General features: G+C 43.2%; 1 protein-coding gene across 1 annotated transcript in view; it reads left to right on the forward strand.

Annotated features, from left to right (window-relative positions):
- The window catches only part of TEX9 (testis expressed 9), a 289980-nt gene that overhangs the window by 120079 nt on the left and 142145 nt on the right, over positions 1-27756 (forward strand). Inside the window, exons 7-9 of the mRNA XM_069624890.1 lie at positions 18309-18484; positions 20909-20991; positions 23193-23366. Coding sequence (XP_069480991.1) covers positions 18309-18484; positions 20909-20991; positions 23193-23366 — 433 coding nt within the window. The remainder of the gene's footprint in view (positions 1-18308; positions 18485-20908; positions 20992-23192; positions 23367-27756) is intronic.

A 27756-nucleotide genomic window follows, 5' to 3' on the forward strand; every position in this document is an offset into this window, starting at 1 on the left:
GTATACTTGAATTCATCCACATCACGTGGGGTTCAACAAGAAGGGAGTGCGCCGCCCTGAAGAAGACGGGCATCAACTGAAGTACAGCTAGATGCTCCACTCCGTCGAAACTACTAATGCAATGTTCACAAATTGTTGTTAGGTTGACTCCAAATTATCTTGCCGTCCCTAAGAACGTGTAGTTGATGAATGGCACCCCACTTTAATCAATTGTGCAATTTTCCCATTTAGGACAATATTATCATTGATTTGATTGTATTTCACGTATTGTTTTGTACATTTTGCCGCAGACACACTTGTGAATACCGGCCCCTTCCCGTGTGATTCCCTTCACCCGAGTGGGGACTCTGGTTTTTCACTTGTGCGCATGCCGTGTTGACCCTCTGGGCGGTCCAGACAAGGGTGATATTAGCACTTTAATTGCGCTGCACTTTATCTTTATTGTGAAGACCATATATGCATTATGGGCCAATGTAGATTTAATATGTAATATTACTCTTTTGCGAATAATAATAAATTAAATATTTTTAGAAATGTTTGGGTTGTTTTGATCTTTTTGTGCATTTCTGGGTTCTGTTTCATTGAAGTCTGAATACTCATGTATTAACTTTAATCTAGTTCCGCTTGACATGACCACTGTTTGACAATTGTTAGCTGCTTCCCCTCTGTCAGCGATGAAGCGGACACCCATCTTTCGTTTCATTTATATACCTGGAGCAGATGCTGGGGGAAGGCGAGAGTTGGTATGCTGCTGTGTATTGGTACCTACTGTGCTTTCTCCCCACCTGTTGTCTGACCCCAATGCGGTGCAGTTCGTTGCAGTGCAAATGTCCCAGAAACCGTGCATTCTAGGGTTGAGGACCGGTCCTTTACAACCACATTGATGTTTTGCTGATTTCAGGCAACCGTCCCATGTGTGAAGGTACTGAAATTCAGGGAGGGTGGTGAGGTGTCCACATGTCATGTAGCCAGTAATGTCCGGGGGTGTGGAGGGGAGGGTCCTAACAGGCAAATATGCAAAAGTAGGTGGAGATTGGTGAAACCGTGTTGAATTGTATGAGAACAATGCTTTGCCAAGCTACAAACCCACACTTTTTCACTTTTATAAATAGTTATTTGTGAATTGGCTCGTCTATATGAAGTATAAGACATGAATGCTTATGTATATTTTGTTATTGTAGATTATTTTAGAAAAATTCAGTTTTTTTATTGCATTTTTGGGAGGAATTGTGCTTCTATATATTATAATTTAAGATTATTATATAGTTTTGAATTCCAAAAATATTTTATACTTAACATTTATTATAGGTGTACCTTTTGATATTTTATACAATTACTTGTTTTTATGTGTGAAACTGCTCTAATTGTATGGTCATATTGTATGCTTTTAAGTGTGTGGGTGAGTTAAGGTTACCATGGTATTTGTTTTAAATATATTTATTATGTATTAATAGTTTGTTACCTTAACGTTCAGTAGATTTTCATTTTTATGCACAATCCCCTCCATATGTTGGCCCCCCAGCACTTTTTGCTGGCCGCCTGGATTTTTGGTATGTTACTACTGAGTGAGTGGGAACCTTTTTCCACACTCTCATTCTTTTACCCCCATCATTGGCACCCCTTTTGTACGCTATACCTTTTTCCTGGATTCATGTTTTCTCATCTGTTTTGTGGAATCTGTCTTTGACTTTTGCAGCACTCTTGGTGCAGTGTTGCTGGGAGCCCTTTGAGCGTCCCTTTTTCATTTTCTGTTATTTCCCTTATGGGAACAGATGTTCCCAAAGGCAGGGGGATAGTGTATCATTCCTATCTTTTTTCTATTGTAAGATCAGCACACCCCACCTTATGTGGTGTGCTGAGGGACTACACTGGATCCCCTTTCTCACTGCTCCTGTAACTTTTTCGTCACAGTGACAAGCTAATCTGAATGGCTGGTGGCAGTGGTTTTATCCTACCTATTTTGTACAATGTTTACTTCCAGACTGTACTTGCAGCCGCGCTAGTGCACAAAAAGTTCACTATTGATCCAAAATGGTGACAGTGTTAGTCAATTCAAGATGGCTTGTCCTTTCTTGGATCTTCTTCTGTCATGCATGGTGGGGGAGATCCTGGTTTGAATTTTGTCTTTGTTGGGATCCCTTTGTGGAGCCCCCAGGGCTCCAGTGTGTCTGTGAGGACAGGAAATGGGGAGGACTCTGAAACTCTGCTGCTCTTTGTCTTCTGCTGTGCCTGCCCGGAACTAGGTGCATGGGTGCTGATTGGCTGGGTTCCTGCATAAAAGGCATGGATCCTGAGGCTGAAGACCAGCTGACCACTGGAACTCAAGAAACAATGTGGAAGAGGAGATGCCTGCAGCCACTTCCAGGCGACTGGAGAGGCCTTCTGTGCAACTGCTGCTGTGCGACAACTCCTTCGAAGTGTCCAGCGAACTCTGAAGAGGACTACTCTCTCCCTTAGACAAGTGAAACCAATCCGTCTTGAGACGACCTGCATTTTGAGCCAGCCCACGATGAGCTGTGACCTTCATGGTATGCAAACCCGTCAATACCGTAGGACCTGTGGCCATTGTGCAATGCATCACCTTCCGAAGATCGAATCTTCCCGAAACTTTGGACTCCTTCCGGACAACTGGAGGCAAGATTCCACTCCTTGAATTCCTCTCACCAGAGTGCTGGACCGAGAACGTAGTACAAATGATTTACTTGCTGAAAATATTGTATTGGTTTTTCTAAGTTCCTCATTGCGTTTTCTAGTACTTAACTTTCTGAAGATCATACCTTTACCTTGGGGTTTGTATAAAATAAACCATTATATTTTTATTTAACTTTAGTGTGTTATTGTTTCTTTGGGCCTATGTGTATTCTCATTGGTTCTTTGTACCACCTACAGTTCGTTCTCCCTCCTAAAATGAGCCTGGCTGCTCAGCCATTGCTACCAACAAAACGTGTATGGTTCAGGCCAATACTAAGAGTTGGAGCCCTGTGTCACAAGTGAGTCTTCTAAAGTTCTACATAAGGTGGACTTTTGCAAAACTCCTTATTTCTGATGTTTGTAGAGCTTTAGTTAGTTTAACCTTAACTCTTCTGTAAAAAAACAAATAAAACAATGACTATTTATATAATTTTTTTTTTTTACGGTTTGATGGTTGATTCTTAGTGTTTGTAATACTAGCCTGTGTTGTAAGAGCATGTAGGGATGCCAGTCTAGCCCACTGAGGCTGTGCTTGGTTTAACAACTCAGCAGATGTTTGTCAGTTCATAGCAACACCAGCTTCTAAAGCATTTTTATTGTGGCTTCATTGAAGCGCGACTTTGGAGTTAATCATCAATGAGCATTTTGGGATTTGGATTCCATCATCAAGTATCCATATGGAATTTGCATAATAGCCTTGAAGAAGACCTGAATAGGTCGAAACACGTGTTTGCTGAAAATCAAACTATCGATCACGAGAACAAAAATGATTTTTTTTTTTTTGTACTTTGGCATTTGCTGTGACTATTGCCGTTATTTGTGTGGTGGGCGCATGCAGGTCGGGGTGGCCATCTTTTCTTCCATATAGTACAAGTGTGTGTATGGCATAAGAGCATGTTGCATAACAGCGTGTGTTGTAAATGCACGTGTAGTACATTTCTGTGTTGTAAGAGCGTGTGTCGTAAGATTGTGTCCTGTGGTAGGTGCATGGGTCCTAGGTGCATGTGAGAGCATGTGTCGTACGTTCAAATGTTTTGTGCAGTAGGTGCATGTTGTAGAGGAGGCATGGTATCACAAGTATGACACTTATGCAAAAGGTACAGTTTGTAAAACCTTTATTACATTTTCTGGCTTTGGAAAAACTCCTACTTTGCCCTATAGCGAAGATGGGAGTAGTCTCTACCCTCAAATAATAACTAAAACAGTCCTAGTTGAGTCTGTCAAATCAAAATGGTCTACACTAACAAAACCTAATGCCTGCCCTATCTCTTGTACAAAACGTTTCAAAAGGAGAACATGTATGCAAAGGAAATTCAGTGTGAATATAAAGAATAAGTTTAACTGAGTCAGCTCTCCTCCCCATGTTAGACAGCACGGAGTAAGGTGGTCCTCGTAGACCGGAACACCCACTCTGGCTCAGGTTCTCAAAACAAAGGCAGTTCGAAACGCGGATCGAGGCCCGCCTGGCCTAGCACATTGACGTCTCTTTCCAGTTTTCAAAACACATTTCAACAAAAAGTTCACGCAAGCCTCCCCCTGTCGGGCTTGGACCTTTCAAAGCACAATACTTGCAGGGGTTCTCTTCTCCAAGCTTAATTCACATCCTTTAGGGGTTCCCTAACCTATTACACTTCCAGTCTTCCTCAGTCGGGCTCAGACCTTCCTTTTCCTGATGTCGAAGACTTTCATATGTACGTGGCTTTTACGGTGTCCAGTCATAATGTCGAATACAATAATATCGAAAGTCAAAATGTCGAAAAAAAATGTGGAAAATAAAAATGTCGAATTACAAAAATGTCGAATTTTTTTCGATTTTTTTTTTTCGAATTAGTGTTTAAATAATTAATTATATTTTATAAAACATACTTTTTTTTAAATGGTTAAAGGTATATCCATGGTGAGTGGGGGGGATGGGGAGGAGGGGGGGGGTTGGGGTAGGGGTTTGGGATGTTTTTTTTTAATAATTAATTATTTAATTAATGTTTTATTAAATACTTTTTTAAAAAAAATTAAAGGTATATCCATGGGGGGTGTTGGGGGGGATGGGGAGGAGTGGAGGGTTGGGGTAGGGGTTTGGGATGGGGGGTTGGGGGGGGGGACCCCCCCCAATAAAAAACGTTAGTATATGTGATATTTTACAGTTATTTTAACATTGGTTTTTCGATTTTTTTCGACATTTTATTTTCGAATTAATGACTTTTTCTATTATATGTATGTGTTTTCGACATTTTTGAATTCGACATTTTTTTTTCGACATTTTTGTAATTCGACATTATTTTTTCGACATTGTCTTTTACTATAGACCTACACAGGACCACTTTGCCTTTCCCTTCGTCTCCCTCTATTTGCCCCAGTGTCTCTTATTCTGGGTAGTTCAATGTCATAAGCACAAAAGATTAACGTTTACTTTTTTACGTGCCTCCTTTTTCGCGGGGTTAATTTTGATCACTTGGCTTTTTATAGTTCATTAACTTTATCAAACAAAAAACTTTTCACCTTCAGAGACTTTTGAGTAAGCAACTTCCTTTCGCCAGACCACTCTGTTACTCAGTATTGCTGGTTTCACTGGCTGTCAGGAATTCAAAAGTCATCACAGGTCTGCCTTTCTTTGCGTCTTATCCACACGATGCAGCCTTCAATTGTGTGATATACTGTTGCAGCTTCAATCTTTCCTTAGTACACACCGCTCTTTCATGTCGCTTGCAAACTCACTGGCTGTGTGCGTTTCTTTCTTGTCTTTGCAGTTTTTCATCCATGAGTCAAGGTTAGTACCACAGGCTTGGCCTCGCCTCTCCAACTCTGCTGTTCACCCGGGAGGGTCGCAGGCGTCCTTGAAATGCAATGCAGCCTTCTGCTTTGGGATTTGGCCTTCTCTACGTGTCTCTCGTGGCCTTTTGGCGGCAACCTTGTGCAGGGAACTCCTGGGGTTCTCTACCCTTTTCTCTCGTCCCTTGGTCCGTCGCTCTGGTCCAGTATATTTGCCTTTGCCCCCGGAAGTTCTGCTCTTGCTTTTGTGCCACATTGCCCAGATTGTCTGTGTTCTGCCTTTTATCCGTGTGAGGAGAGCTAATTGTTATCAGATGTATGCACTTAAAGTCAAGTGCCTGACTTTGACCCGATTAGCGGGACATGTCCAATGAGATATGTAAGGGTTAGCCTATTTACTCTGTCACTCTCTTCCTCTGCCCAGTATTTGTGTAGATGGGGGGGGGGGGTTGGGACATCAGAGAATCCAATAAAATAGGATGGGTCAGGTGTACGGGAAAGAGGGGAATAACGCATCTCACCATCGGTCACCTTACCCCACTCCCCGAAGACATCTCTCCCAGGTGACCCTCCCACACTGATCCACCCCCAGGAACTGGATCCAAAAGCGATGGCCATGTCCTGGCCATTTGGATGACAAGTCCCAGAGGACTAGTGGGTGAGACACACTTTTGTTTCTCACATAGCTCAGATATTGTGTAGAATGCTAGTATAAAGGGACATGTAGTGGGGCAATTGCTGGCTAGAAAGTAGGTGCACCCCTACCTTCCCCAGAAAACACGAACTTCCAAAATCAGAAAGGACCCATTTGAAACTGCACTTAAAATCCTCCTGGAAATGCAGCTGGCATAAAGAATAGTTAGTTTCGCTACACAAGTAGGGACAGAGGAGGCATTAGCTTGCACAATTAGTGTGTCTTTTTAAATAGAATAGACTAGGTGGCAGGTAAGCGTGTACCAAGGATGAGGGACTTGCAACACTAGTAGGGCAGCATGTCTATAGGTAGGGATGAGGTTGCAGTATACCCATATGTAGAAATGTTATGTGCCAGATGTGCACCAGGACTCAGTAAACAGCAAATAAATGCAGAGCAAATATGTCCTGCAGAAGAAACAGAACATGCCACTTTAAAAATTGCACCAGCAGAGAATTCAGCTGCAGCTTTAAGAAAAGCCCAGTTAAGCATGCTTGACCAAATCAGGGAAAATGCTGTAGCTGGCTAGATGGCAGCTACCTCAAAAGAATGTCGAGGCCCAAGCCTTTGCAGGGAGTGTTACATGGCGGAATAAGATATTGTGTGTGGTCAGCTGTCAGATAAATCAAGTTGCAAAGACAAGGCAGACTGTTTCAAGTTTATGGGACGAACTAGGCATCCCAGGAAATCAGGAGTTGGCAGATTAATGTTTCTGCAGCCAGCTAGGCGTGAAGGGAGGACGCAAGAGGCGACTAAAGAAAAAAGAACAAATGCTGCAATTAAATCTTAGCAGAGTAAGAGCAGGATGACTCAAAAAATAATTATTCATAAATATGTCAAGAGCAGGATGGCGATCACAGATTGCAAACAAGGCCTTGAGCCTCGGTGACTCATGGCATGGGAGATAACATGGGCTATTTGATTTAATTACAATAAGGAAATGGATACCTGATGAGCATATGCCTTTTTTCAACGCAGAAGTAATTTAAGGCCTACCAATTAATTTCCAGATATGATGAGGTAGCACTTTTTAGGAGCAGTTCCATGGGTGGGATTTTAGATGACGGTTGTTCAATCCCTAGTTGTGCACATATAGGTTTCATATGTAGCTTAGTAGAGGGAGCCGATGACCAGGAGCGATAGGTTTTCATAACTGTGACATCACAATGACTCATTCATATTATATAAACTCCTGTTTTCTGTTCAAACATTGGAGAATGTTGGAGTGAGAGCTTAGCTTTTATCTTGCTTTTTCCCCAGTCTATTGTAATAAACGGTTACCTTGCATTTGGCATACTACAATCACTCTGTGTTGTCTCTTTTTTTGACAAATACCAGTAAGAGGGCAATTTGGCTTTTGACCTCTGGTTTTGGACACATCAAGTGAGGCCATGATGTAATGTGGTTCCCATCTGTTGTTCACTTTAAGGAGAAGATCGGAGGTACCTCTAATGTAGGAATTGAGACTTTTTCGCAAAGGGCTGCAAGAATGTATCTAGAAAGATAATGTTCTTTCCAGTAACTAACTCATCGAAGAAACTATAGGGCGACCTGGAGGTTTTCAACATGTCCTTTGGGGATTAAGTAGAGAATGAAGGTGATCGAGTGATTATTTCTAAGATACAAAATGTCTTCCCAGTCTAGCAACCCCATTTTGAACCATCCATTGAGTAATACATCATAAGTGATCTTCATGTCCAATAGTTCTTGCTCGGTCACCTGTAAATATTCTTCCCTGGTACTTAACAGAAGCTGACAGACAGTTAATGATGCAACACCACAGCAATGACATCAACGTTTGTGCCGATGATGTATGGTACCTACTGGCATTTAAAGTGTATAAGAGCTTTTTTTCTGAGACATACTCATTGTCTTAAGTGGTACACTTCTTACTACCTAAGACACTAAAGTACTATCTGGATATCAGATCTGTGAGATACAAGCAGCAGAATGAAATGCTCTTGTCAAAGTTGGAATTTTGTCCAACGCACAATGTTTTTCTGTTTGAGACGCACTATTATAAGCAACCGGTGGGAACTGCCATGGGTTTGTGCATTGCACCAACCTATGCCAATCTCTTTCTGGGGTGGTGGGAGGCTACAATAGCTTGGTCTGAACAGTAGGATCCATTTGTGAATCATGTAAGACATTGGTATCGATTTATAGATGACCTGTTTATAATTTGGTAAGGTCCAATACAGAAGTTGGTTGAATATATGAATTGCTTAAATATAAACAAGCACAGCATTCACCTTACTATGACATCTAGAAGCAAAGAACTGGTCTTCTTAGATGTGGGGTTCAGGGTAATTGATAATCACTTGACATCAAAACTTTACAGAAAATCCACAGCCTCTAACTTTGTTACATGATACTAGCCATCATCCAAGAGCCCTTATCCAAAGTATCCCCTATGGGGATTTGCTAAGGGCCAAAAGGAATTGTTCAGATGATTATACATTTACATCGGTGGCTAAATCTTTTGGTAACCGTTTTTTAAAAAGAGGTTACACCCATAAAACCACTGATGAGGCTTATCAGAAAACCAAGCTGAGAACTAGAACTGAATTGTTGAAACCGAAAATCGGTTTAGGAAGTAACTCCAATACTATCTGGTACAGCAATCAATATTGCACACCTATTCAATAAACACTTGTCCATACTGCGAAATGACAAAGAACTGTCCAAAGTTCTAGCCACCCATCCACAAATAACATACGCTAAGGCCCCCCTCCATTAAGGACAAGTTTGCTCCTAGTATTTTAAAAGAAGAATATAACCACCCATGTTCACCATGGCTTCAACGGTTAAACCATAATATTGTTTTTCATCCTTGTAACAAATGTAAAATCTGTAAATTGGCTGTGAAAGGAAAAACTGTCCAATATGGAGAACCCACCTATTGGCACATTAAAGACTCTTGACCTGTCGGACCATTTTTGTGGTATATTATATAGACTATCCGTCCAAAACGAGGAATATTGTTTCTACAACAGTCACTTTAAAACTCAGAATTTTCCAACACTACAGGGACATTAGGAATGTGGATTCTAACTACCCCTTGGCTTTGCATTTCCAGTTGAAATATGATAGTGTTGTCTCTCTAAGATATGGTGCACTTGCACATGTTAAGGAACACAGGTGCAAAGGTGGCAGAGAGAAACAGCTTAGACGTCTGGAGGCAAAGCTAATTATTAGAATGGAAACACTTATAACTTCTCATCACTGTTGTGACCTTTGGGTTTGTCGTTCTTGGGTGAACGTATTGAATATTCATTAAATGAATGACATGTGGGGATCTGATTGAGGATCGGGCTCTAATGAAATCTATCTATAATTGATATTTAGCATTTTGGTCTCTCAATATTTTGAATGTGGTTCAATACTAGCCATTATGGTGACTCAATACCATATAGTTCACATGTGACACTCAAGACTGTGATATAACACTCATTAAGGCACCAACTAGTGGACTTCTGTCCCGACATATTAATACGTTGTTCGATATAACCTCCATTCTATGCAGCACTATTACATCTTGTGTATTTGCAATGTTTATCTGTAATATTTGATTATTTATGCTAGATGAATATGACGAAGTGCATTGTCACCTTTGGTCTGAGCCATATACGTATGTGTGCACATTTGGAATTCTACGTCTATTGGATTCTCATAGATGTCTGTCTTCTTTGAGCTGCCTTGCACTATTGCATCTTATGTACATACCAAGAAATCGTTGTATTCCTATTGATTTTGTAGTACTACGTTGCCATTAATGTTTTACTTAAGTCCAACACAATGAAATGGCAAATGGCAAAATGTATTTTAGCGTCCTGTTAGTGTGAGGGCTAATGCAGAAAAATATAATAAGCCAGACCTGAAATCGGTATTATTATGTGCCACGATTGCGAGCACTGTCATCATTGAAAAACCATGGGCATGATGAGATCGTCCTGACGTGTCTGTGCCGCTAGATATTAATTACCATAGTTTTGCTACACTAGCATAGCTGCATCATGTGACTGCCTATCACGTGAACCGCACGCCATACATATGAACACACAGGGTGTTTCTGAGTTTAATAATCAGCCTGAGGAAGTCGCATGACATTCACTACTCGTTTATATGGGTATTGTTTTACTTGTTCCAGGACATGGAAGAATTTTTAAAACTTGGAATACCTGTTTGGTAAATAAAGCTACATTTTTTGCACTTTTCTTAAAACCAAGTGCCAGGATTACTTTTCTCTGAGCATCTGGTGTTTTCTGCTGCTATAGTTGGTGAAATTATTCACAGTTGGGCCTATTTGTGTGTGTGTGTGTGTGTGTGTGTGTGTGTATATGTGTGTGTGCGCGCACAGATTTCAAGTGTGATCATTTATGCTTTACAATTAACACACTAATAAAAGTTCAGCAATAGTAGGCAGTAAAGTGAAAGACAAACCGTGCAATGCAATTAAAATCTGTAACCTACCATTTCTGAGGCACCTATAGGCTAAAAGGTTATTCCCTACTGGGTCCCTTCTAAAAGTGTAAGTGTTCCAGGAGCCTACTGATAGGGGGAGTTGGAAGTATCCAAAAGGCACAGAAACAAGTAGTGGTAAAAACAATAAGTGGAACAGGGGTTCCGGAAGAAACACACTTTACAATGAGTAAAATTGTGTTGGGGTACTTTCCCAATTCATCTGCACTAGGGGTTTTACTGGGGAGGAAACCTTGGCCAGACCTCCACCCGTCGTGCAAGGGAGTGTTTGGGAGTGGGCTTTATGCCCATTCAAGGCCAATGCCAGGAGGGGTGGTAGAAACTGCTATGTAAGCTCCTGCCCCAAACCCCAATTTGAGGGACCACCAGTAGCACTGTGCCAATTTACCACTGTTGTTGGTCTGTATTCAGGTGGTCCTGGGGGCCACAGGAATAATGGCTACTATTGGCTTCAAGGTGGGTCTGGCTATGGGTGCAGTGACTGGTTTTGGCTTCATGGTTGGGTCCGACCATATAGCAGTTCTGCACTCCAAGATGGTTCCAAATGTCTTACAGCTGGTCAGACCAGGCAGGTGACACTTGTGGTGACAAAGTCACTGCACCAGGAAGGCCCATCAAGCAGGAGAGCCTCAGCTGCTTAATGTCTGGTCTGAAGCCTCAAGTTGATGGCCTGAAACTCAGAACAGCGGCCTATTCACAGGAGATCACTCTGACAAAGTTGGTCTGCCTACAGGATGATCCTGGTTCTCTTCTGATATATAATATGATAGGTTATTTATAACGTGCTTAATACCCAGAGGTTTCCAAGCACGGACCCGGGGATCGAACCTGTGGTGCTCCATGTCGTCTTGCTTCCAAGGCGAGCACGTTGCCCCTGAGCCATCCTCCCGGTGGGTGGATTTTCATGCAACGTCCGAACAGGTTAGTTCCACCCAGAAGGGTTGAAGCATTGTCGAGTGTCTTCAGTGGATCGTTGCAGAGAGACCGGTCTTTAACAGGGCTTGGCTGGTTGTCTTTGGTGGGCTGCTCCTCTTCTTTGGTGTCTTAGCTCCAGTGCGCAATTCAGGGAACGGCTGCAGGACTCCTTTTATTCCAGATTCATGCTGGAGGCTGCCGCAGCTTGTCAATGGCATAAATCTGTACCATTCAAACTGGCAAGGGCTGAGCAATCGTGGACAACCTCTTGCCCATCATCTGCCCACAAAAGGCATTCTGTGGCTGTAATGTGGATTAGGTCCTAAAAGTTCAAAACCCCCACATCCGGCCATGATCACTTTGAGCCAGAGCCCTGGAAAGGGTTTGCCATGTATGGTACTTCAGGACCTGACAATTTAGGAAATGGGCGAAAGGACAAGATGGGGATAGGAAAGTGTGACAAAATGTGTGGCACAGCCATTTCGATTCTCTTACTCAAAATGGCATTGCGGGTTAATGCATAACCGTGCTTTTCCACCACTTGCACTCTCTTTAAGAGGCTTCTTCTGAAGTTCAGGAGCTGCAGATATTCAACAGTGATCATGATCGCACATTAGCACCCGGAAAGGGTGCTTAGCCAATCGCGTGGCTGGAACAGGCGAGAATTCACATTCTCTGCCCGCTGCGTCCAGCCACCGAGGCCTTTCCCTGGATGGCACAATTTTATTTTCTTCTTTTTCTTCATTTTATGTGGGGCGGCAACAGAGAGCCTTACCCCTTTGCCCTTCCCCACCCTCTCCCTTACTCGCCACTTACCTGCTGGGCTGGAGACTTAAATGGCCCACAGCCCTTGCGAGGCCCTCTCTTTGCTCGGCCTACCTGGGCTCATGCTGGAGGGCTGTTATTGGCCCTATCCACAACCCCCACCCACAGCTGGGTTGAAAGCCATATTCTGGCTGTGTCAAATTACTAATGTTCTTTTGGAAGAATTATTCTTTATTTATTTTCTGACACCATGGCTGTCCCTTTTCTGATAGATATTCCAGGATCTAGATCTGCTGGTCCAGAAGAGCGGCCAAAAATGTGTCCCTTTCTTTATGAACGGTAAAGCCTGTTTCCTGGAAAGTTAGTCTTACACATTTTAGAAGAGAACATCTCGATCATGACTTTGGCTAGTAAAGATTCTACAAAGAAGCCTTGTATAAGTAGCTGGGCTTTAGAAAAGGGGTTCCACCATCTTAAGGCTTCAGTGGTCGATATTGTCTTTCACATCTTCCCCCGTCTCTACTGTGTGAACATGTGGTAGCACTATTGGTCAGCTATAGCTGCATAGCTCAATAGGCAGGACAGAACTTTTTCACTTTCTAATGAGGCTCTTAAACAACATTATGGCAGTCTTACATTTCATTTACACCATTCCATCAAGGAGCTGGCTCCCAAATGGGATTTTAACCTGTTTCCATCATGCTTAATGTATAATCCTTTTCAAACCTATGACTTCCTGTGATATTGACTTGGAAAATGGTATTCTCAGTGGCCCTTCATCCAGAGGAATTGGTGAGTTGCAAGCCCTATCGGATGAGGAATGTTCTCTCGTTTTCCATAGAGACAAGGTTGCATCACGTATAGTACCTTCCTTTCACCTAAAAGTAATGTCCAATTTTTAATCTCCGCCAAGAGATGTGTCTTTGGTCTTCCACATGAGGCCTCATTCGTAGCTGGTGAAGTTCTTCATAACGTGAAAGTTTCTAAAATCATGACATTTTATATAGAACGTACTGAAACATTTAGATGACAAATTTGTATTACTTATGGGGTTTTGTCTCTGGGCAATTAAGCTGCAAAGGCCTCTATCGCTACACATGGTTGAGTATTGCATTTCCAAAGCGTATAACCCTAGAGGAGTGGAGTTTTCATCGCCCAAGCTGCATAGGCTGCCTTTCAAAGACATCCCATTCAAGCAATCTTCAAACGGCTACTTGGACTGCACAGTTTGCCTTTTGCAAGTATTCTGCAGCAGGCACTTACTCTATAAGGAAAGCGTCCTCGGCTAAGAGGTGCTCCTTGCTCATTTGCTCGGCGCCTGTTCGGTATTGATGGCTTTTTACTCTGGTCTCAACTAGTTGGGAAGGTGGAAGAGCAGGACGACAGAGAAATGAAAAAGTACCTTCATGGTTATTTAGATTCTCTTAGTCCTTGTTCCAACTCCTTCATAACACCACCCCTACTATCCCTAACAACATACACTCTGCTACAACCGTTTTTGGAATGGGGTGTGAAAAAATAAGGAACGGAGGGTGGCACTTGGTTCACACATGGGCAGAGGGCTAGGGCTGGCGTGGGGGGGAAAGCAGTTGTGCACCGGGCCATGATGACCAAATAGAACTTTCGTAAAGTGGCAGCATCTTATTTAGACTGCTTTTCCGACGCAGATGCAGGCTTTCCCAGAGAGTTGTTGAGGGTGAGCAATGAGTAAGGGAACCTGATATGACCGGGCTGAGAAGCAGGCCCCATCAGGGGCGTGAGTGAGCCAGCCGTTCCCCGATACCTAGCAGGTGCCTGAATGTCTTTGAACGGACCTCTCAACACAGTGAGAGTGCGGCTCTAGCAGACCGAGTCTGCGCTTTGGGAACCACCACTAAGCCATCAGGGACTTCTATTTATGAAATGCCTCCATGGAACCTGTGGTAACAACCCACTAGCCCACCTGGGAGATGGAATAAAAATACTAGGCCTACAAAAACACATAGGTACGTCGGTTTCCTGTGGATCAGTACATGACCCAAATTGGAAAGGCAGCAGGACAACATGAAAAAGGTGTGGGACTTAACCAGCCTATTCGAAGCCTCCTGAATTCTTCACCTGATGCACCCCCTGGAGACATGCATGTCATTGGTTGGGGAGAGTGGCCAAACCTGGATGGCGTGGGAGATGGTTCTATGTCATAATTTCACTTTTTGTAGGTCACCTAACAAAGACCAATTTGTTCAGCAGTTTTTAGGCAGCCTATAAAAAGCAAAAAAGCAACATTCTCTGGGCCCCAACCCACCCAATCTCTGGCACGATTTATCCAAAATCGGGGGGCTTACATCCCCGAACGCCCCGCCTTCCTCCCCTTCCAAAACACTCCGCTCCCCCCCCCTCCCCCATCCCCCCCCAACCCAAACATACAACACACACACACACAAACACACACTTACCCGGTCTCTGTCAATGGCGCTTCCGGGGCCTGGCGTGGCTGTCAGCCACTGCACGCACTTGTGTGTGGAAGGGGTATGACAGTTCGATTTAGAAAGACTGCTCCATCTTTCTAAATCAGTTTTTATTTTTTTATTTTAATCTATTTTTTTTAAAAAAGGTCTCAACCTAATACCGTGGGAGATTATATATTTTTTAAATGTATTACTGTGAATTGGTTAAACTGGTAACCTTACACAATTAAAATAACAGTTTATCCCTTCAGAATTATCAAAAAGTATCACATAATACATTTCTTGCACTTAAAATATAATAAAATTCTTAAAAGCGCTAATGGCTTCAATTTGATCAGGTTAATTATTGCTAGACATTTGAAAACCGCAATACACAATGCATTTTCTTTTCCGTTCGACAGTCTATACCAAAACTCTCTAGAGTTTGTCCACTCAATAAGGGGTACATATTTACTAAACAATATTCTCTTGGCGATTGAAGTGTTGAACATTCTATTAGTAGGTGTTTCGTTGGGATGGAAATTAGCCTAGCCCACCCTCCTACACACTTCCAAATAAGGCAGGCACCATATCGGGTGATATAACATACAAGGGGGAAGCAATCCACATTATTAGACAACATGTAGGGGGCCTGCAGTGCTGAGAAGTAGATGCCTGGCACTAGAAAAGCTCCTAGCCCTCAACTCCATTTTGTATTTGGCCCAGAAGGGAAAAGCTGCAGCCTCGAGCTGTTCGTGTTCGTGGCTCACAAGGCCCAATTTCACTGGCTTTGCAAGAGCCCTGTTCCCACAGAAGTCTACTTCCCCCTCATCCTTTAAGTGATGCAAATATTTAGTATCTACCGACGGAATGCACCCTGCAAGAGCGTGAGACAACACCAGGCACCGTGTTACATCAATTGATCGCCACTGAACTGCCATTAGGCTTCTAACCCCCACCCAGCCAGGCCAGAGCCAGCCTCACACCACTGACTCGACACCCATGCCTTTGCATTCCTTGATAAGCAAGAGACCCCCAGGTTCCAACCCCCATCTAGCGTCCGTAGAAGATCTAAGAATGTGCAGCTGTATTTCTTCCTAGCAGCAACACATATCCCTTGTAACACAAGGTACCAGGAGGAATACATTAAAGATCAAACCCCAGGGGGAGACCTTGAGTGCGGGAACTGCGGTATCAATGAAGTCCTGAGTGAGTGGGTCAGAATGACTGTATTTTATCCTCTCTTCACCCTGGCACCATTTCCCGTGCCACCGAGGTGTCTGCCACAATGACTTAATATTCAGTTTTTGCATGTTCAGCTTAGATAGGAAAAATGTATTTTATGTGCGCCCGACCTTCACCGTGAGGATGAGCCCAGCTGACCATGTAGATCCAGACCGACTGGGAAGAACCAGCCCATTACTGCTTGGCATCCCTTATGGAGCAGGCTCATGTGTAGGGTGCCTCCAGTCAGTGGCCCCAAATTGTACTACATGGCGTGACGCGTTTGGAGTTTATAAGCCATTGTTTGTGAATGTACTAATTGGAGCGCTCTTGAGCAGCAGAGTTCTTTGCTGATATTTGTATTCTGTACAAAAAAACCTTGTTATCCTTGCAGTGCTATCGCCTTGCTTATTTCCCTAGCAGGTAGTCTTTACTCTGGAGTGTGTGTACAAAGGGACTTGCTTTCAGTTTCAAGGATTGGGTAGAATTATCTCTGTATAATGTCCACAATTCTGGAATGCTATTTGATCGATCTCTTATAAAAACAGACTTGCCCTGTGGGTATCTGTTTTAGTCGAAACCTTAGGAACTGCTCCCTATAATAAGAATTGGGGAATGTACCCATATAAAAGGGTTGCATACCCAAGAGTTTGAAAATTCACTCCAGTTTCTCTATTCTTAAACATTTGCGCATTGCAGTGATGATATCCAACCAATCCTTCTAAGCAAATACATTTTGACAATTTCCAGATGCTTGCATAAGGAATCATTTGTTCGATTTTTGTCAAGATCAGTTCTGCTCTATGTTCAGAATTGATCCAGTTAACATTCCTTCTTTTAAATACATATATTTATTGACTGGGAGCCAGATGTTTCAATAAAAGGCCAAGATTTTCCATTCCAGCCAGGCTCTCATGGACGTCAGGCCAAACTCGAATCTTAGTGCAACTAGTGGAAGCACCTTTTTCCATATATTCAATTATATTGCAATTGATACTATTCGAGATGCTTGTGATTTCCTGACCATCTAAGATGGATGGAATCACTTGACACTTTTCAAAAATGATCAGCGGGATGATCCTTTTCATTTGAGCTACACAATTACGATTTGTTTCCTTTACTCTAACCAGCCATAGCTTATTAGATCTCCCAGAGTCCGAATTTAATGCCCAAGTATGTTGTCGGTATTGAAGGTTATATCGGAGTCTTATTTTTCTTCATGTGTAACCATGTAGCCTGTTGTGACTATGGAAAAATCTCATCATGGCGGTTTTAGGATTCATTTTCAAGTCGTTTAAAGCTATATATTGATCGATTGCATCCATCAGGTATTGTAGGCCATGTGTAGTGTGGTCTAATAAGAGCACATCATCCCTGTAGGACATCCACGTTACAGATAGCTTTCTTATTGGGCAAAAGCAACAGGCGACAGCATTTCATTAAGATCACTTAGATATATGTTAAAGAGTCAGGGGGAAAGTGCACACCCCTGTCGTAATCCTCTTTGCACCTTGAACAGGAGGTTGGAAGGAGGAGTGCAAGATCCAAGGTATAGAAGAGTGGGAGCGCAATATTTTGGGGCCCAGAGGAGGAGAAGGCTAAGAGATTGTGAGTAGAGAGAGACACCGGGTGGAAGGAGACACCATCTCTAATTGTCTAAGGACACTAAGTGGGTTAGGTCAGGGAATGCCCAGAGGATCCCTGGGGAGTCAGGTAGCCATGGTGTTAAGGAGAACACCATTAGCAAAGAACTGACAGATGGGTGGTCACCTGGCAGTAGTTACTAACACCCTGTTACGACGTCTGGGCTAGGGAGGAGGGAAAGTCTGGGGAAGTCGAGAGAGAGTGGGGTGGCCCTTGTGTCAAACTCTCAGAAGACCTGCTATATCGTAAATATCCCTTTTCAAGCACTGACAGCCATTCTTTGTTGGAAAACCTACAAAAAACACCCTTGGACTGTCAGACGGTGTCTGCGTTATTTGTGGCTGACACGCCATCACACTTGAGTACCCAGGAAGGTAATTTTCATATGTTCTTCAATCCTGAGTTCTACGGGTTAGAGGTAGTTGTTTTTTTGTCACCCATATTTCTTCTCTATTTTGTTAAGTTTTTTGCTGTCGCAATGCAAGTGGCTGTAAGATGTTTCTTAATGAGCCTATATATAAATATTTCCTTGTTGGTAACAAACTTTGTAGATTGTTTTGAATGTTCTCTCACTCTACAATCTGGCAAGGTCCGTCCCATCCTTCTGTGTCTTCATTCCCTCACCCTGTATCATTCTGTAGCTTGCTTCTAGCAATCGGCTTCTATGTGACAATCTGTAACACCCATTTGTAAATTTTTAGTGCCCAATCTAGAGCACAAGACGCCAAAGCTGCCGATGTTGCAGTTCCAGAGGACTTTGCAGATTTTTCTCTTGCAAAGACAATAGGCAAGCTTGAAAGCAAACTGGAGGAAGGCATGCTGACTGACACAAATGACGAGGATGTAATTCCAGGAGTAAGCAACGAACTTGGAGCAGGTTGGTTAGGTTTGCAATTTCAGATCAGCAGAGTGACATGTGTGTTTTTATCAATTTGGTCATTTTTTGCAATTTTTATAATTCTTGGATATGTTTTTGTGCACAATTACCTATGAATGTTATTTTCAATTCAAACAATCTTTTGTTTTGCTTCAATACCCAACTATTTTTTTCTAATTTCCAATAATATAGATGATCAAAGTTGCTATTTAGCCATCAGTTTTTGTCCTGTGATCTTAAAAGGTACTATGTATACCATTCAAGCTTTACTGTGTTGTGATCTAGCCTGGCTTAGTTTGTACTGTAAATGTCTTACGCTCTCACCTCCAAACTATTCAGTTGCATAGATCTGTGCAGCAGCCTTCCAGTTTCAAATCTCTAATTTCCTAGAGCTCCTTGTGGCATTTCTGCCCTTTTAATTTTGATTTGGATTTTCTCTCCTCTTCTTGTGGTACAAGCTGTACCTCAAGTTGCTAAAAGCAAATGGGCAAATTGACTGCTGGTGTGAGGATGAATTAAGCAATAACTCCCTCAGTTGGGGCAATACTAGCAGCTACTGCCCACGGCACAAGTTGGAGGCCTGAGCTCCCATGATCCTTCTTTAGCACCCGGGGGGTGGGGGGGAGGTCGCACCAGCCAATCATTCTTTCCAGTGTACCCACTTCCTACCCTTGTCCCTGCCCACCTCCATTACCTTACTCCCGACACTCAACCTTCACTCCCTGTCCCTTCCTTACCCCACTGCACACCTCTCCCGGTCCCTCACCACCGGTTCAGGCCTGCCGTGATCGTAGTAATTAACAAAGAAAAGGGACTTAAGCCATTTTCTAAACTGCATGGTTGCCATCATATTTACCCTGTCCTTTTACATTTTTTAAAAAGGGTATCTCCATAGCGCTGTAGTCCTGGACACGAAAAAAATTAAATATAACCCTGGCTTCAGATCCAGGGTGATAAGTGTTTATAAACACTATGAGGGGCATGCTTGGCCGGTAAAGGCCCTAGGCCCTTTGCTCAGGCCTATCATGGCTCAGGCTAGAGAGCCGTTACTGGCCAAACCCACCTCATCATAGCGTTGATCATTGCTACACTACTGACTCTGCTGGAAAGGGCTGATGGCAGTTCAAATGTAAAAGATCTAGCTGTGCAAATCATTGGTAAACATGTTTTAAATGAAGCTCCAGAACTAGAAATATATAGTTTCAATGACCCTGCATCACATGCTTACATTGGTTAGGACAGTCAGTAAAATGGCATATTACATCTTAGATTTCTATCGGCACATCTAGGTATTTGTTTAAATCATCATTTATTATTGAGGTAGTCTTATTGTTTCTGCATCTCTGCCAATACCTTTCCAATCCTCCCATTTAGAAAATAAAATAAAAATAAAGAACAAACTGTAAGAGCTGTGGATTTTTAAATCAGTCCGCCAAATGTTCTGAGTTGCACTATTCAGATTTAGTGGTATTTACAGTTTAAAGCCAATAGAACAGTAACCACGAAGATTCTATCGTCCATTGGATTGTTTATTCGATCAGGAGATTAAACACATTGCCAAAATAATGTGTACTATGGGGTTAACAATATTCTGTTACAGTAAAACCTTTTCTGTGGCATTTTCCAGAAACATCACTTTGTGATGTGCAGGTTGCCATATGATCCTACTTGTACACTTGCACAAAACATTCCGTGGATGTTTAGAACAAGCCTGACAGGTGTAACAAATCTTCTGTTTAATGTTTCTTTCATTGATGAAATCAAAAACCTGCTTTCATTTTCACCACCATTCAGAATGTTTGCTAGTTTGGTAATTATGTTAATTTGTCTCTCTGAATGTTTGGATTACCTATTGACATGTTACAATGAATTTTACAACCAGTAGCACCCCAAGTCGAATCCAAACCGCTTCTCCTACCCAGTGATCAAATGAAACGTTCATGCCTTGTCTCAATGTATATGTATGTATATTGGATGTATAAAACTCAAACCTTGCTGGAAAGCAACAGAGTGCTGGATGCACATAGGCAAGTAGGGCCTGGGGATAGCAGAGAACCTGGATTGGATATGGACAGGGGTGGGGGGGGATTAACTCTAGAAGGAGAGAACTAAGTGGAGGGATTGGCGGCGATATGTAATGGTGATGAAAATGGCATTCAGATTAAATTGGAATGTTTTGCGCAGGTAATTTGGTGAGGTTCAACAGTAGCACACATAGTAGGGAACAGTGGAATACAGATACACATTAGTAGTATGTTTATTAGTTTGTGCTTTTGACATGGGATTATGCAGTGAGTATGTTTAGTGTGTTAAGAGATTAATTTCGAATGTAAGTTAATTCACAAAGGAAAACTGCAATTGTGATTTCTTTGATAAGTGACAAGTCAAGTGATTCATATGAAATGTGACTATTTCACTTTGCAGAGGCCCAGATAAGATTTCTTAAGGCAAAACTACGAGTAATGCAGGAAGAGCTGGATTCCGTAGCTCGGGAATGCAACAAGAAGGTAAGGAGCAGTGTATTATTTTGAGCTAAAACATATTGTTTGCCATTTTATGGGTTGCTCTTTCTTTACAAGTAAATGGGGGTTGATATTAGTTTTCACTACAAATTATGAGTACCCAGCGAGGGTCAATGAGCTTGTAAAAAGAAAGTTCATTGGCCCTCACCTGGGTCTTATTTGCCTGACAAGGCTCCGAGCCCTGTCGCGTCACAGGTTCTCTTTGCGAGTGACCGCCATGGAAAGGGAGAAGGGACTATGCGTAGTTCCTTCGACCCCTTCCGTGGCGGCTATTTTATTAAAACATTTTTTTTTTTTTTTAATGGTCACCTTGGAAAGGGAGAACGGACTACACTTCTCTCTGCTTTTTGTTATTTTTCTCGAGTCTAGAAATGGTTGCAGCACTGTTTCTTGACACGAGAAAAAGTGCAATTAGTACCCCAGTACAAAGTGCCAGGGTACTAATGGCAATATGAGCCTCGGGGAAGCATTACCGGTTGCGTAATGCCCCCGGGGCTCCGTTAAAGCCCTTGCTTCACTCTGTCTTCCCACTATGGCCCCTGCGGCATTACCCGACCGGTAATGGCCCCCTTCCTCGGGTCATATTGCCCAAGTAATGTACATCTGCTTAAACCCATTTACGATTAAAGATATGACCAGCAAGGAAAATGTCTTCCTTTTTATACAATACACTGTAAGAAAATGGAAAATTTGGTGTCTGCCCTTCTTTGCTTTGAGTGGATTTTATCAATTCTGATCTTATTGGTGGTGAGATGTGGATACCGACTTCCCTTCCTGCCAACTCCCTTTCTCTCAACCCCTCCCCTCCCCCCACAATTTTCTTCAAACCTTCTGGAGAGGTTGTTAAAGTTGAACACATTGGAAGCCATAGAACAACTTGTGTTTTTTGCCATGCCCAAGTAGGACAAGGTGGAGGACCAGCCTCGACCGGTCCAAATTTAACAATATTCTCCCCATGGAAATATTCAAATTGCTACCTAATGCTGGATCCTTTCAGTCCTGTTGGTGGGAGATTGGTTGTGCACCCCCAATTTGTAGGACTGTTCCATGCACATATTTAATAAATGGACCACAGCAAAAATAGCTCTGATTCTCCATTTCAGGTAAGCGCTAATGGTACAAGGTGCTTCCCTTCAATTTGAATTCAGAACAGAGTCTTCACCAAGGTGGTAGGCCTACAAGAGGTACACATCTATTGATATTTGGATGACTGGCTTATCCATGGCCATGCACGCTTTTGGGTGAGGAACTCGATATTGCTTGTTGTGCAGCAGACATTTGCGCTGGGCCATTTTTTGAATATGGAGAAGTCGATACTTATTCCAAAGCGGAGATTTCAACACATTGGAATTATTTTGGACTGTGCGGTTGAATCTCTTACCTCACATATACAGCAGGCAGGTAGGCTGCATATATTGGGTAGACTGTGAGCACAACCAATATTAATTGTCCCGACGAGCACTTGGCAGCCAACCCCATAAATTAGAAGCCATGCCAATCTGTCATTGGGTGCATTGTACATGCTTTGGGGGTGCCAGCCTCCTACATGGGCCGCTTAGCGCCCCAACATATATGAACAATTGGGGATTTCTTTGGATCCCCCACCCCCCACACCCTACTTCTTTCATGCAGGATACGCCCCTGATCATCTCCCTGACTCCCCTCTATCCCCTCGCAATTCACATTCATCATAACGCGACCTGTTCCTGTGCTGCCAATTCCTCGGTCTGCCCTCTTCCCACCCTCGCTTGTCTTTGTTTTTCATGCTGTTTCTTGATTAGTCAATACCTTTTGCCGTGATTTTAAGGCACACTTTCAACATTAACAGCCATCGTCTACAGATTTCGAAATGCTAACACTAGGCATCTGCCTTAATTCCTTTGAAACTTATACCTGGATGATATTCAGCAAGTAATGGGGTTTTGCTTGCTACCTACAGCTTTAATGTGCATTGTCAATGTTGTGCAATGCACAATGTCTAATGCTATGCAGAGATCCATACTATCAGTCGGCATCGAAGCGTATTCTATAAATGGCATAACTTTGTGGTGTGGTTTGAGGTTGGCAAAACATGTAGGTTGTTTCTGGTTGATCTTGTTTGGAGTGTGTAAAAAGAAGCAAATTAAATAAATTGTTAATGTCCTCTTTTATGTTCCCAATTAGTAAAATAAATTGTTGATTGCTAGGAAGATGAGAATCGAGGTCTAATCTCGCGTGTCAAAGACCTTGAGGAAGACCGTGTGCGGTTGCAGCGAACAGCCAGCATCCAACAGTCGCAGAGTGAAAAGTATAAAGCCCTGTCTGAGGAAGCAAACAAAAAAAGCGATGGTCTGCAGCAACAGCTAGCAGCAGTAGAAAAGGTATGTTGTCCATTTTAAACTTAATTTTCTTGCATAGCACATCTTTGCAGAGTCAAACAATGTAGACAGCAATTCTGTATCACATCGCTTAAGAATGAATTAGGAAGTTTTTCCTGTATATCTGAATGTCTGCTTGTCAATGTAAAAAGAAAAGACACAAATCAACATATTGCTTCTAAGAAAAGGTGATCGTTTTGTATGTTTAATAAAAACATTTGAACATAAAAGGTGATTAGGAACATATATTTATCTTACCTGGTAAGGACTTCAGCACTACCACTATTCTCGGAGCAGGTGTCTTAGCACTGTAATGGAGCTTCTACGTCTAAACTATGGGACCTGAGAGTGTGGCTCTGCTGGCACCGTTTATATCAGTGAGGTCTTCCTCACCTGAATCTTCTGCCGCGGTTGGCGAGGGTGAGTCTTCAAGGGGAAGGGGAGTCTTCTTCTTTCTGGTAGAACGTCAGTCCTTGTAAACATAGGGCCGATCTCGAGGGGAAGCTACTATGCCAGCTCGATTGACCAGCTGAGGTCTGTCTATTTTAAATAAAATGTTGTGACTTGACAGATGAACCATGCCATGAAGGGTTGTTTCTCTGGCAGCAGGTAGGTTTGACTACTATATTCGTACCAGACTATGAAACCGTTAAACTGAATCCCCCCTTCCTCTTCTAATATCTGGTCAATAATATACATTTCAGGCAGTCTTAAAAATTGCAGTGTAGCAATCACTGCAATGTTCTGGAAACAATGTATTTTCCATATGTAAGTGTATTTCATGAGAAGGGGAATTTCTTATTTAACTTCTACTTATCCTACTGACAGTCATATCGTCATCCTACTGACAGTCCTGTCCTAGCACTTACCTTAAAAAAAAATAATCCATATTTATGATGGTTATCGCACGCGTTATGGACCCTATCTGCAGTGGTTTTCTTCACCATAAGCATGCATACATTTCAGCAGCAATAAATCACAACAAGGAAGACATAGAAGTCCAGCAAGTTGTTTATTATTTCACAACCAACATCTATAATTAATTGGAGATCTTGTACAGTACCCTGATGTCTGAAATCGCTTATCCCACAAAAAATAAAAATAAATAGTATGCACAGCTGAGGTCAGTGCCCATTGGCAGTTTTATCATGCGTGTCTTCTATCCGCATTCTAGGCAGATGAGTGTATACATTTTTTATTTTTTTCTAAAGTAAAGTCATGCATAAGATGTACGTCTCAAACCGCTTCAGAAAAATACTATATTGCCTTTAAATGTATTGTTACTTTTGGGCATCTATACATGACCATTATTTTCTGTTTTGGAAACCTAATTCTGGTACCAAAGTTGATATTCGGTCTGTCCGGCGTTAAGAACACTTTTTTTTTTTTTTGTTCCACATGTTTGAAATTGCTTACTATTTTGCCTTATAATGTTTTTTCTCACAAGACCAACAGCTTCTGCATGCTACATTCATAGCAAATGCAGTAGTGCGACTTGCATACATAGTCAGTGAAGCATGCGGTGGCACAATATAATTTTAAAAATCCAGTATGGGACTGACCACCAGGGGCCGCGCGGATTACCCCGACTCTGCGTGAGCTCCGCACCCCTTGGTCCCAGTAGTGGATTGAGTCCCCACTAGCGGACCCTCCCCCACACAGGAAATCGAGGTGAATTAGTTGTATGAACTGATTTTCGCCCCTGGTGACCCAACAACGGAGAGAATCCGTGCAGGATCCGAGGAGAAACATTGTGTAGAAGCGAGGTCCCCCCCTGCCTGGAGGCCGAATGGAGGACGCACGCAGAAAGTGAAAGAGGTCTGCCTGCTGGCCTGGGGACTGCCTGTCCCTCCAGCGGCGAACAGGTTGTAAGATAAGGAACTCTGATCCGAGGAGGAACGTTTCTGCTGGAGCCGATCTCTCCACACCGGACCCAGCTCCTACGAGGTATATTGCGCCCCGTCGATGAGGAAGAGGATGAAACAGTCCGTGGGCAGCTCCTGGCCCCGTAGTTTCGCTCCAGCAAGGCCAAGGAGGTGCGCAACGGAATCTACATGACTGGTGCTTCTCCTCGCTGCCCCCCGCCCGTCCCCTTCAACGCTAGGACTCGCAATGCAGTGACCGGTGCCCAGAGGTGATAGAAGCAGCAAATAATACTGCCTGAGACTCCGCTGCCCATCGGGGATCCCAACTGAGGTTTGGAACCTCGTGCGCAGCCACAAAGCGCTGCCGATAGCCCATAAAATACTTTGCCTGCGCTGATCCCCGCTCCTACAAGGATATATAAACTCAAGACCGTGAAGATCTCTCCCGGCACACGTCCACACACTCCTGCAAAATCGGAAACGTTGGTTTAGAGGAACCCTGCCTCCCGTGGCACACCCACGACCACCACTGTAGCGGAGGCTGCTCCTACCTCCCTCACTGACTTGGCCCAGGGCCCCTTTGCTACGCGGATTGGAACACTGGCAGGAAGAGAAAGCGGATATGCAGGCACCCTATCGCCACTGACTCCTTCATATGTGCACCAGTCAAAAACTTTTGCTACCCATGACAACGCCGATGATGTGAAGGGACTAGCAATTCTCTCCATTTGTCAAACCTCAGACAAGACCTGCTACATCACACAGAGCTCATTTAAACAACTGCTTGGCCCTGAATCATTTGAAGTGCGGAACGGAGGGTGTCCTCCACAAGGACTCACTATGGATTGTGGGATCCCAGACCATACGATTGCCTGACTAGTACTGACCAGAGCGTGCACCTTTGAATTGAAAGGTGCGAAACAGAGTAAATCGGAGGAGAAGGCAAGTGACACGAGTTGTATTAAGATACACTCCTGGAACCATTTTGGAATCGCCTGACTCAGACCCTTTAGACCTTGTAAGACACATCAAGTGTCAAATAAAAGGGCCACCCCACAAGCCATAGTAGGCAAATGGGCAAATAGAGACCTGCATGAAGAAAAGTAATTATGGAAGTAGGCCCCAGGAGAGTGCGCCCTCCCTCAGCGTGGTGTCTAGGGAGGGAGCATTACCACGTACAGTTTAAGCAGACACCCTCAGGCATAAAATAAAACCAGCACCTGGTAAGTGCTCGCTCACCCCAATCTTGTGATCACGTCGAGGCCACATTGGGACCACACTCGCCATCCATACATGATGAAAATGAGCTCCCTTCTCTCCTGAAGGGTTGGGCCCCCGGAAACAGGGCATGTGCCCTCCTTCCACCGGCAGGCTGCATTGAAACCCACCTGTTTACCCTCATTGGACTCTGGGACCCCTTTACAGACCCCGGACTCCAAACACCTAGTGGACCCACTACCAACCCCTCTAAGTGAAACTGCTAGATTCAGATCACCGCCTCCTTGTGAATCAAAAACTACCACCCCTATTTGTACCTTTGACAACCCCTCTCGCCACGGAACAGTATAACTAAGAGAGCAGGGGAAGAGCCGCCTCTGTGTATATGGACATAAAACTGAAGTTAGCAAAAGTTGCCTACACTCATTCCCTCCTGTTGTTGAGAACACTGGTACCCCGATCATGGAGGTCTCTGGAACGGAATCGGCAGCCACCAAAGGAGATATTGCTGCACTCCTGAGCAAGATAAAGAACATGGGAGCCAACATAGGCGGGAAGATTGACAAGATCACACAGCGAATGGATAAGATCGAAGAGAGACTTGATGGAGTAGAGAATAATCAAGCCACCATAGACCCTCTCGAAACCCAAATGGAACTCCGAATAGCTGAAATAGAGCAGAGGGTGGAAGAATTGTCTCAAAATTGACAATTTGGAAAATCGTGAGAGGCATTAATAATCTGTGCTTTTTTTGGCATACTGGAACACAAAGGTGAAACAGAAGGAGACCTCAGGAAGACGATCCATGATATAATTAAGCTAAGTATAATTAAGCTTCAAAACAAAAGCCATACCGGCAATAACATACGGCACCGTGGCTATGCCCCAAATACCTCCCACATTATGGATAAAACATGAAGGCCTATTTTGGCGGCATGTTTGGAGATTTCCAAGTTCAACACCTATGGCTGCAATTCGAAGAGAACTGTGCTTACCATCTTTGAAATCGGTGGTCGAGAGAAACGCAATGCTTTTCCTGGGTAACATCTTGAGAAAGCCAAGACCAAAAATACTCGACATACTTTACAACGAATTGACCAACGGAAAAAGTAGGATCCTAACAGTTTGGCTCAAAAACAGTCTAGACTTCTTGGAAAAAATTGGCAGCTCCCTCCAATTTATCCCTGATAAAGTCAAAGGAAAACTGAAGACTTGGAATTGGATTGTCACACTCGACCGAGCTAAGGAGTATAAGTCTTCCATAGATCTCACATGGGACACAAAAAAAGTGAATGAGGTTTGAAAATATT

Source organism: Ambystoma mexicanum, chromosome 11 (genome assembly GCF_040938575.1).
Source record: "Ambystoma mexicanum isolate Mex_15411 chromosome 11, UKY_AmexF1_1, whole genome shotgun sequence".
NCBI classification, from domain to species: Eukaryota; Metazoa; Chordata; class Amphibia; order Caudata; family Ambystomatidae; genus Ambystoma; species Ambystoma mexicanum.